This window comes from Eucalyptus grandis, chromosome 1 (genome assembly GCF_016545825.1).
Source record: "Eucalyptus grandis isolate ANBG69807.140 chromosome 1, ASM1654582v1, whole genome shotgun sequence".
Classification (NCBI taxonomy): domain Eukaryota; kingdom Viridiplantae; phylum Streptophyta; class Magnoliopsida; order Myrtales; family Myrtaceae; genus Eucalyptus; species Eucalyptus grandis.
The window spans coordinates 29,752,846-29,764,973 of record NC_052612.1 but is presented as its reverse complement, the minus strand read 5'-3'; the positions used below and the strand labels follow the sequence as shown (position 1 = coordinate 29,764,973).

The window sequence follows — 12,128 nt, the reverse complement described above, 5'->3', positions numbered from 1 at the left end:
TTCAACAATTATTTCGAGTGGTACAAATAATTATTTTTAAATCGTTCGTTTTTTTCGCGAAATAAGTAGCGGAGCCTAAACGAGAGTCTTGTGATAATGCTTTGCTGTGTGGGACGGCAGGGAGACACAGATAAATGGATATTCACCTGGTGTTGTGATTTTTATTTTATCGATCGACGGGGGGGCATTTTGGTCCAGTGCCGCGAGGTGGCTTTCAAGCTGCTCCTTTTTGATCATATCTACGGATCTGCCACCGTCCCTCTCGGCTCTCGCTGCATACTCCTCCCCCCTCCGCTTCCCGAAAAGCACACACACTGATCCACTCTCTCTCCTCAACGACTGTGGTCTCTCTCTCTCTCTCTCTCTCTCTCTCTTTCTCTCTTATTCTTCCTTCATCTTCAAGCTTCCCCATCAAATCCCCTTCCGCCTCCGCGCCTCCGAATCCTCCGCCGGCGAAACCCTCCCCCGCCCGCCCCCTTCTCGACCCCGATCGCTTCCCCGGCCGCGCTCCCCTCCGCCGATTCCGCATGGCCCGGGCCTCCGCGCTCGGTTCGTCGCCGCCGTCGCCGTCTCCGGATTCTCTCGGTGCCGGTTCGCGCGCTCGCGCGGCGTCGTTTTGATCTGCTCTCCTTTGGCGATTTCTGCGGGTTTCTGAGCCGGATTTCGGGGGGGCGGTGGAGACGATATGAAGCAGGAGTGGGATTCGGAAGGAGGCGAGACGACGCGGTTCCGCGCCCGATTCGGTCGGGATTCGAGCGGCGGCGGCGGCGGCAAGAGGCTGAACGGTTCGTCTTCCCTGATTGTGTATGCTAGGAGGGTTAAGCCGCGCAATGGCTTCGCTGTGTGTGCCGAGGCTAGCGGCGCGGCGAATGGTGCGATCGAGGAGCGGCAATCGGATGTAGCTTCGGATTTTTCCGGGAGTGAAGCGGAGGTGGAGACCGATCGGAGCTGCTTTCTGGACGAAGAGCTGGACGGCGGGCTGGTGGAAGTCGTTGTGCGGGAGGATTTCAGTCGCGCTGTAAGGGGGCGACGGTCTCGTGAAGGAACGAAGATGCTCGGAGAGATCGATGGATTGGTAGACGTTGTGATTCTAGAAGATGGTGGCCTGCACGAGACGTCTCCGGTGCTTAAGATCGAGGAGGGACGGACTGTAGCAAGTGCGTCGCGCGCCGTAGAGTGCGAAGGGACTTCGAAGGTGGAGGCGGATGCAAATGCCGAGACCACCGTTAGAGCCGCTCGAAATAACCCGGAATCGAAAATGTCGAAGACGATTGTGTGGAAACAGGAATTGGCGACGGTCACTGATCTCTTTGATACTGGTTTGCTCGATGGGGTAACTGTAGTTTACATGGGGGGCGGCAACGCGGTACGTAGTTTATGTTATAAATGATGACCGATATGAAAACTGAAGACTCATGAGTGAGAATTTGCTCTTGGCGTTATAATGCTCGAGTTCTGACGGTTGCATACAGGTGTCTGGGCTTCGAGGAGTAATCACAGAAGGAGGGATATTGTGTTCATGTGTTAGTTGCAATGGATGCAGAGTAAGTGCGTGGTTCTTTGCATGATGGGCTTCATATTAGTCAACATGGTATAACCCATTAATCAAGTTTATCTTTCTTATTTACTCCTAATTTCGGGAATGTGTAGGTTATTCCACCTTCCCAATTTGAGATACATGCGTGCGGTGCTTACAAACGTGCTTCCCAGTACACTTGCTTTGAGAATGGAAAGAGCCTGCTTGATTTGTTGAGGGCTTGCAGGGAAGCTCCCCTTCACTCGCTAGAAAGTACAGTCCAAAGTATTATTCATCAATCGCCTGTGGAAAAATCGTTCACTTGTAGAGGGTGCAAAGGTATGACTATGGCTGCTCTTGTTATTTAGGATAGCGTTCTCTGTCAAGCAGGCTCATCGCATGAGGATCCTAACTGAACTCTCTCTCTCTCTCTCTCTCTCTCTCTCTCTCTCTCTCTCTCTCTCTGTGTTTTCCCTCTTTGATTCCTTTTTCATGTTTCAGGTAAATTCCCTGCATTATCTGTTGCCAGAGCAGGATCTTTGTGTAATTCATGTGTGCAGTCAAAGAAATGTCAAAGCACACCCAATAACAAAAGTCATTCAAGGGCTAGGTATGCCTATTCTAATAGTCATACTCTGTAGCTAGTAAATTTCTGATGCTATGAACCGTGTTGAATCAGTCTGGTGGGGCTTATTGGTGATCTTCCTGTATACGTTGACAACCATCTGATTTGCATAGTGTCTGATGGACTTTCTTTTTCTTTTTTGATTGTCATGCTCTACAAGTCACAGGAAAATAGCCTAGAAAGTAATTTAATACATCTAGAAATGTGTTACATCATTATAACCATCAATTCTATCAGCTTTGTTTTAATGATATCAACTAGTAAGATTTTTTATCTGAGGAATTCAAAATGTTAATGCTAAGAAAGCCTTCTGTTAAGAGATGCTGCCTATGTTATTCCAGGTTAGCAAGAACAGTTGTAACCTCGGAGTCCTCTATGAGTCCTTCAATGAGTTTCTCTTTGCTTGGTGGCAGTGTGGGGATAAGAAAGACACGGTGAGAATGTTTGCTCCCTGAGAAGTATGTCGAGATTGTATATTGAGATGTTTGCATGTATTTATCTCAGGTCTGCGAACAAGCTTCGAATGTCAAAGTCTGCTGATAATGGTTTAGCGGTTATTTCTTATCCAAAGGGGACTCTGTGGAAAACATCCAGAAAGCTGGAATCCTCTGAATCTAGGTAAATTGTGTTTCAGTGTAGTACACTTCTATCTTGAGTGTTTGTATCTTATCCTGCCTTGCTCATTGCTTTGCAACAGGTCACCTGGAGCAGATCTAATTTTGAAAGCATCTCGAAGTGCATGTGCTCTTATTTCTCCACAAACGAAGAGTCAGCTGAAGATGAAGTTAGTTCCACTATAATGCTTATCTCTCATTCAGTGAGGCATAGTTTTGCAAGTCCATTTTAGTGATTAGTTCTTTTTACTAGGGTGTAATCTGTTTTATGTAGAAATGTATGAAGAAAGATGGATGCAATATGACCTACAGCATAGTCTCTCTCTCTGTTTTTTATTTTTGGTGAATTTCTAGCAGGCACATATCATTCATCAGGCTCTTTCATGTTCTTTAAATCTGCCTTCTCCAGTAAATTATGCACACTGCATCTCTATATTTCTTTCCTGCTTGTCTCTTTGTTATTAATGGCGGATCAAAGGTAGAGCAAACATTTTGCCTATCTCATGTTGGATTTATTGTCGGGATCGGAGTCTGTGTTGTCTCTTTCATCTGCACAAGTCAGCTTATTGTTTTGTTTAAGTTTTTAAAAATTCTTTGCATAGATGAGACTTTCTTGTTGAATCTGCCATATTCTTTTAGTTTGTTTCTGGTCACATACATCGCATTCAGTATCTAGGTTTTTGAAGATTTCTTCAGTACTTCTCATTTCAATGTGGAAGCCTCATTTCAATGTGGAAGCGTCAATGGAAGACAGCTATAAAGTTCAATTCTATGTTCTCCCCTTCAGATATTTGTGGTTATCATGTTATTCTTTCTCCAAAGCTTACAGTTATCTCTCCTATTTATTGGTGAATTAAAAATTAGAGCAAATATTGTGCCTTTGTCACATTTGATTTTTAGTTGGCATTGGTGACTGGATTGTGTTTCAGTTATGCAAGTCAGCTGATATAAGTTCTCAAGAAATAAATGCCTGGCATTGATAGAGAGACAATCACTGTGCATTCTTTATGATCCTTTACATTTTGCCATTAATTTGAGTTTCTTGTTGAATTTTCCATATTGTCATATTTTGTTTCAGGTCACCAAAATTTGTTTCAAAGGTCCAGTATGTGAAGAGTTCTTCAGTGCCTATCACTTTACAAAAGAAGAGTCAGTGGAAGATAACTATAAAGTTAGATTTTATTTTCTTCTCTGGATCTAGTTCGTGGATTTTGGTTATCCTACATGTTTTCTTTCTTGAAAGTTAACAGTCATCTCTTCTATCTGTTCGCTGTCATCTTTCTGAAGAGATCAGAGGTTGCACAAATTGGTTTTTGAGGAAGATGGGTTGCCTGATGGAACTGAGGTGGCTTATTATTCACGAGGACAGGTATGCTTACTAAAAGGGGTACTCAAGTGCGCACTGAAAACAAAATTGCCAATTTGAAATCGGTGGTTTTTTTGTGAACAGAAATTACTCGAGGGTTACAAAAAGGGTTTTGGGATATTTTGCAGATGCTGCAACTGTGAGGTACTAGTTTCTTCCTTTAAACTACAGTTACTACAACTTTTGAAGAATGTACATATGTTAGCTAACATTAATATGCAGGTTAGCCCCTCACAGTTTGAAGTTCATGCTGGCTGGGCTTCTCGCAAGAAGCCGTTAGTATTTCCTTTTACCTTTTGCCTCTTACCTTTTCTTTTGCAAGAGAAGCCAACTGACATATCTGTTCTGTTTTTATTTGACAGCTATTCAAATATTTACACATCCAATGGGGTTTCCCTCCATGAATTGGCAATCTCTCTATCAAAAGGGCGAAAATATTCTGCCAAGGATAATGACAACCTGTGCATTATTTGTGCAGATGGGGGGAACCTTGTGCTCTGTGATGGTTGCCCAAGAGCTTTCCATAAAGGTGATTCCTTAGTTATTCTGTATAGTTTAAGAATTTACATATCAAGACGTACACCGAGCTCTCTCTCTGTACATAGTAAATACAAATATTTGCTGCTACATTGCCACAGCCCAAGTAAAGATTGTAATGGGAATATTTTACCTGTACACTATAGAAGAACGAGATACTTCAAACTACAAATATACCTATGTTTGAAGCACGGATATTGATCTTCTAAGACATTTTTTCCCTTTGATTCCTACCATTGGTAGAACAAAGTTCTAAGTGGCCAACATTTCAATTTGTGTCTAATTGAACTATGGACATGGTAGGTTCCTCTTCATGTATTATTAGAAACCAATCTGCCAGTCACCACTTGCATGCTGTTTGATCTTAATTTCAAGTCCAAAAGGAGTTATGTATATAATGGAATTCTCATGCACTGCTAAAAGATTAAAACTCCATCAGTCTTGCATTGTATCCATCTAAATATATATATGACTTTGGGGATCGCTTTGACTTTGAAGCTCTTGTTTATATGATAGACTCGGCTGTTGGTTTTCTTTTCCATTCTTTTTCTTTTTGGGGATGAGTTTGGGCGACAGCCTGAAATCTTTCCATATCATTTGTTAAGGTCCAGAGATTCAATTTTATTCTGTTTCTCTATTAGTTAGGATTAGATGCTTTAAGCATTGACTTCTATGAAGCTTTTTTTCTAGTCTGGCATGACAAGATCCTTCCACTCCCCCTTCTTTTATGCCAGTGTGTTCATGTGATGTATGTTTCTATTCTTATAAGGTTTTCCTGGTTTTCATTTTAGTTTTTGTTTTTTAGTCTTTCCATGTCATTTGTTAAAGTCCATATATTCAATTTTATTCTGTTACTCTATAAGCTAGGATCAGATGCTTTAAGCATTGACTGTGATCAAGCTGTTTTCTAGGATGGCATGACTAGATCCTTCCCCTTCCCCCTTCTTTTATGCTAGTGTGTTCATGTGATGAATGTTTTTATTCTCAGAAAGTTTTTTCTGGTTTTCATTTTGGTGCTTGTTCCCTAGTTTTGGATGCAAGGCATATTGCAAATCCATGCATTGGAGATCTTAGTTACTTTGCTGCTTTAGGGATTAGTGGCTTAAATGACAGACCTACTTCCTTATGATTTTTCCTTTTCCGTTGCCTATGTTGCAGAATGTGCTTCTCTGACAAATGTTCCACGTGGTAAATGGTACTGCAATTTTTGTGAGAATATGTTTCAAAAGAGAAGTTCGTGAATGAAAATGCTGTTGCTGCTGGAAGAGTTTCGGGAGTTGATCCTATTGAGCAAATAACACAGAGATGCATTCGTATTGTCAAGAACATAGGTTCTGAGGTCACTGGATGTGCACTATGCAGGTTGTTGTTATAGCCACAAAAGTTTGTTGGCTTATGTTTTGTTTATGAGTATCTTTTAAGGTTTTTATGAACTGTGTTGCACTTTTTACATGAATGTCATATTACCTCATAATAACACTTTTCTCTGCAATCTACTTATTCAATAGCTTTTTCTGTCGTAATATACAGAGGTTATGATTTTAGCAAATCTGGATTTGGTCCTCGCACCATCATTCTCTGTGACCAGGTGGTTTCCTTTTCTCTGGTCTTTAAACTGTGGATTGAACTTAACAATGTGGAATCAAGAATCTTTAGATTCATTTTCACATAGAAGCTGATACGAATCTCTTCTTGGCTTTACCTTCATAGTGTGAGAAGGAATATCATGTGGGCTGCTTGAGGGATCATAGAATGGCCATTCTTAAGGTACGGATTAAGATGATTGCATCATGTTTTCACTTTACACTGCTTGTGCGGGATCTTCTTTTACAATCTACTGGATATCATCAAAATGGCGACGCAATTCTTTTGACAGGAATTACCAAAGGGGAAGTGGTTTTGTTGTACAGACTGCAGTAGGATACACTCCACGTTGCAGGGCTTGCTTGTTCGTGGTGAAGAGAAGCTCCAAGACTCTCTTTTAAATATTCTAAAGAAGAAGCATGAGGAGAAAGGTCTTACAACAGTCAACAATTATGATACAAGCTGGAGGCTGCTGAGTGGCAGTTATGCTTGTTCTGAGTCTAGGAGATTGCTTTCAGAGGCCGTTTCTATATTCCATGTGAGTAAACCCCTGGCTAAATGTCCATTTTGATTTGTTTGGAGTACGGTTGTCTACTTAAATAACTGGATGCACTAGTGGAAACCTGTGGAAGACGATGTTCACTACTTGATTAACCATGAGAAAAAGAGCTCAGTACTTTATCATTAGGTGCATAACATAAGTATGGTTTCTCTTGTTTGCTTTCTCTTGGATCAAACACGAGCAAGTGGAGAAACCTGTGAGAGAAATGGTTTAGTAATTCTTGTGACAACCAGAAGTGAAAGTGGAAACCCATGGTTAGAAATAAAGCTCTTTACAATTCTTCAGAATGTTTTAGCTATTGAAGGAGTAGGTGAATTGGCTATAGTGTTCTTGTAGTCCTCTTCAACTGTGCCACTGGAGTTGAAATTTGAGATGCTACCAAGTAATAGCACCCATGAATGAGTAAGTTCCAGAAGCTCCCACTTTTAGGAACGTAGGATACCGATGTTCCTGAAAAGTGCAAAAACAGATCCCTCTTGGTTATGTGGGCCATACGGTGAATAAGTAGGAACCATGAAGGCATCAGTACTATAAACTCACATGCAATTTCATCTAGAGTTACAACATTTGCCTCTTTGGGGCCCCAATGGTGCTAAGATTTCCCAATATATGCTCAATTTTCGTTAATTTGAGGTGGTGTTTTATTGTTTAACTACTGTGACGACCTTTTGCGATTTGCACCTTCTAGCTTACATTTGATGCAAACTTCACCACATGATATAAACTGGATTCATTCCTTCTGTTGAGGCATGTTGGTTCTGGCCAAAGATCAAGAAAATGCTAAACAAAGAGTTATAGCTCATTTAGCTGAATGTTTTATTGCCAAAAATTGATCTGTTGCATCTTGTAACATTCTAACAGATGTAACCATCTTTGAAACCTGAGCTGGACATTCTGTTTTAACAGGGTTTAGCAGGAACTTGTTGTAGATTCAGTTAATCAATCTCTTGAGCCTTCATTAGGGTCGGCAGAAATTGATTCTTTGCGTTCCTGGATTTGGTGAATAGTTTGCTTTAATGTCGCTTTCATTATAAGATTGCCTAGTAATTTCATGTTTGGTCTTGGTTATGGACATCGCATGGGCAGGCTCAAGATGAGCTTAGGCATGGAAATTATTTTTGGCAGTTTTTCTGACCTGAAATCTCTAAACCCCCAGATCATCAATGTCATGTTGTTTTCCAGCAGGAACCTCCGCCTTGACACTGTTTATTGTTATAAATTTTTGAAATAGCGGCAAACATCATGCATTTTCCCATAACGTTTTTCACTTTTTGCTGTTTTGCCAATCTGTGGGAAAGTAGGTTTTAATATTTGAAGCTTTGTCATCCTGGTCATCACTAGTAATTTTGGTAACGATTATTGTATCTGAGCTAATTTCAAAGATTTTCATGTCATCAGTGTTGTGAGGGTGAAGAAAAGAATTGCACCAAAATTTAAGTACCTACCTCAGTTATTGAAGATTATCGAGTAAGCCAAAATTCATTGTACCTTGTGGACCGTAAAAGCAATTTTTCTTTATGATCCCGATGGTTCTTAAACCACCATATGTCCAATACCATAAAGCTTTGTTTGGGAATTGAATGAGAAAATCAGGATGGAAATGCCCAAAACCTTAAAAGGTTCCCTACTTTCGCTTCTCACAGAAAATCAAGAGTTTCCCCATCCACCCATTTTTTCATACCATCTTTTCTCTATCATTTTCCAAACACTACATAAATGTTTATTACTGGTGATGTTCCAGTAGACTTAATACTCAAGCTTAACCTTAGAACTAAGGTCCATATTTTACCCTGAATATCAATGACATAAGCTTGTGAAAAATTGTAAAGTTACCTATAGTAGTAGGATAGTTTAACTATCGCTAACACAATGGAAAAAGAAAAAAAGGAGCTAAGAAAAAGTTGTTGACATTCCTTCCCCTCCTCCCTCCCTCTTCCTTCCCAACACCAGTAAATACTAAATCATGCCTACCGAACGAAAATTACCAACATTAACACTTCGTTATCGCTGACAGTGTTGTATGTGCATACATTGGGGCTTTGCTATCGATCATCCCTTCTTCACTGTGACCAAGTTGTTGAAATCTTCAACTGTTCAAAAAGTCATGGGTCATGCCCATTGTTAAATTGTGGATTGAGTCATGAATGGTAAACCTCATTTTCTGAGGTTATTCAGCTTTGCGGGTGATATATCGGAGAAAACTTGGAGCTCTGCACCACTTTGGGTTATGTGGTGCATTTGGAGATCATGTAATAAAAGATCTCGGGTGTAATGATGCCGTGGCTACTTTTTTCTACTGTTTTATTCATTGTTGGTCATCATGCTCTAGATTGTGCCTATATTGTTGTTTATTTTAGTTTGTCTCTCTTTACTCTTTTATGATGTACTATATTATTCTTTTTACCAAATACACTGTTATGTATCATATATACTTTGATTCTGCAGGTATATATTCATTCAAAAAAATGCACTAATGTCCTTTGCTGATTAAACTGACAGTCACATTTCCACCATTTTGTGGGAACATGCTGCTGGCGGTGCCTTTTTATATTGTTGGTGGTTGTAATTTTTGGATTGCAATCACAAAACTCTATGCCTTTCTCCGGATCTTGGCCAGCTGTCATGTGATCTGGCTGAATGTCTGTTATTGGCAATATTTTAGTAAAATAATTTTCAAGCCTGACTTTGCGTTCGCAGTCCATCTTTTTCTATTTTTGGTTTATACAAACAAAAAATTGCATGTAAAAAATGTTTGAAAATAGAACGCAACACTATCAGAGTAACCATTAATTAGAGAATTCAACCGTAACTTTTCAGGAATGCTTTGACCCAATAGTTGATCCTACGACGAACCGTGATCTCATTCCTTCAATGGTGTATGGGTAAGTCTCCAGCCATTAGGGTTGAACTTGCGTATTGCCATCTTTGACTCCGCAACTGAATATCTTAACCCTTTAAAGTTAATGTATGTGTGTCTGCTTGCATTATCTGCAGAAGGTGCACGAGGAACCAAGAGTACAGTGGAATGTACTGCGCAGTGCTAATTGTCAAGTAAGAACCTTTGCGCACCTCAAAGCAGATCAACAGGAGTGAAGGGATTTTGATTTTTTTTTTTTTTTTGGTGGTGCAATTATTGCAGCTCAATTGTTGTATCAGCAGGAATTCTTAGGATTTTCGGACAAGAATTGGCTGAACTCCCCTTAGTAGCGACAAAAAAGGGCAGTCATGACCAGGTTAAATTATGTTGCTCTCTTCAGGTGTTTTGATATGGTTTGACAGTTCTGCCTACCCAAATTATCTAGTAATGAAATTCCACTTTTTCACATTTAAAGAAAAAAATTTGAGGAAGATGACTTTTACTAAAAAGACGAAGTGTTATGTTTGTGTGGGGTCAGTGGCAGATCATGTCATGCCGTTGTGCTTTCTTTTGTTTCAAATCTTCTTGAAGCTTGAGATATTCTAGATTTTTCTTCAGAGTCTACTTCCACATCTTTCCCTGTTTCTTTTAGTGGCTATTTGTCCCCAGAAATTACCTTTTGCAATGGTATGTCAGCTTTCCCCACAAAATGAGGAATGCTACTTTTTGTAATTCAACAAGCACTTACAATCTCATCTTGATCAGGATGCATGAAATTCTCATTTTTGCCATAGGGTACTGACCAGAACAGTTCTGGTTTCCAATAAATCTCACCACTACTGCATTAGAATATTTGGGACTACACTCTTTAGGCAGCCCCTTCTTATCCCTAAAAAATAGTGATTTTCATTCTTTGTTTGGGTTTCAGTGTGATATTTGAAGCTGTGGACATGACTTATATTCTCTGAATTGGTGATGCAGTTTGGGATTTGAGCAGTTTTCATCAAATTTAGGGAGACTTTACTGTACATACCGAATGTCTATCTTTAATGTGAAAAAAGAAACGCACCTCAGCAGTTGCTCAAAATGTGATTGTGCAAGTGGTTTCTCTACTCTTTTGTAAAGCACCATGCATGGTTTGCCTCATGTCCATCAGTTTCTCAGTGTCATGGAATCTAATCAATTTGATGAGGTAGTCATAGAAATGTTAACCACTATGAATTGTTACTCAACTGGCTTTGATCTCATATTTTCAATCAGGGCTACTTTCAACTACTGTTCTCTTGCATTCAGAAACTGCTGGGTTTCTTGAATGTAAGGAGCCTTGTGCTACCAGCTGCTGCAGAAGCGGAGTCTATATGGACTGACAAATTTGGTTTCGTAAAGATGGAACTTGACCAGGTGTTTTATCGGATCAATTTATCTTGCACTCTATTATGTGCTTTCTTATCACTGCTAACATGGATATGTTCTTAATCTGCAGCTCACTAGTTATAGGAAAATCTGCAGCCAGATGGTCACTTTCAAAGGGACATCTATGCTGCAAAAACCAGTTCCAAGGTGCAGCTTTGACGATGCTGGAATATGTTAGTTTCAGGATTTCCTTTTTAGAGTTGTTTATTGGCAGAGTTTAGTTGGGTTCTCTCTTGTACATGCTTTCTTCCCCTTCCTTTTTAGTGTTGCAATTTTGTATATTATTCACAATTTTTGGCCCCCTTCGACCATTAAAAAAAAAAAAAAAAAAAAAAAAAGGTCACAGGGATAGGTTGAAAGGAGGGGGAATTGGCGGAAGCTTGAACTTTGCTTTTTTGTAATGCTTAAAGGAAAAACGTTCCGAGTAAGCAAAGGTTCAATATGATAGTTATGCTATTTTGCCGATCCATTTCTTTGGAAGCTTAAGTGTGCTCGCTTTCGATTTCTTTTCTTTTATTTCCTGTTTGCTGTATGATATATGACATGTATTGTGATGTGCCTGTAGGCAATAGCAATGCACCTAGTATCTAGGATCTAATCTGATATCTTAAAAGTAAGGTGGTAGTGGTGTGGTGTCCTCCAAGGTCAGGAAATATCAGATCCATTATTGGGGAGAGATGTTATGGATGCTTAAAAAGCCCTTTCGGCTCGGCCACTGCACTACATATTCTTTTTCTCCAGCCATATGGATCAATCCCACGACTAACTGGCAGTATTTATTCTCCACAATTGTCACACGAATCGGATCTTTTTGATCTTAATGTCGTGCTGAGCAGAGTGTTTTTTTTTATCCTTCAAAATCTTAGGATTACAGTTATCCGGGGTAGTTATTGCGGAAGTGATGAGATGCTGCTGTTTAGTCGGATTCTTGGTTTCAAGGAAAACTTGAGCAGAGGGCAGCAGATTAGTTGCTCGCTGTTGTTCCATCCATGTATCTTAGTGAGATATTTGTTGTCATCCTTCTCCATTTCAACTTAGTTGTCACTGCACATGC

At 40.0% G+C, this 12,128-nt stretch overlaps 1 protein-coding gene across 1 annotated transcript; it reads left to right on the top strand.

Annotated features, from left to right (window-relative positions):
* Positions 1–285: 285 nt before the first annotated feature.
* Positions 286–11,554, top strand: LOC104438914. The gene is given in 22 exon segments (XM_039311885.1): positions 286–1,366; positions 1,473–1,544; positions 1,651–1,855; positions 2,018–2,126; positions 2,483–2,575; positions 2,646–2,759; positions 2,839–2,925; positions 3,834–3,926; positions 4,043–4,124; positions 4,206–4,265; positions 4,344–4,396; positions 4,484–4,650; positions 5,817–5,876; positions 5,879–6,020; positions 6,189–6,246; positions 6,369–6,425; positions 6,535–6,780; positions 9,622–9,686; positions 9,799–9,855; positions 9,944–10,037; positions 10,922–11,062; positions 11,145–11,554. Coding segments are annotated over 22 exon segments (2,844 nt in total). The 5' UTR covers positions 286–685; the 3' UTR covers positions 11,253–11,554.
* Positions 11,555–12,128: the final 574 nt, after the last annotated feature.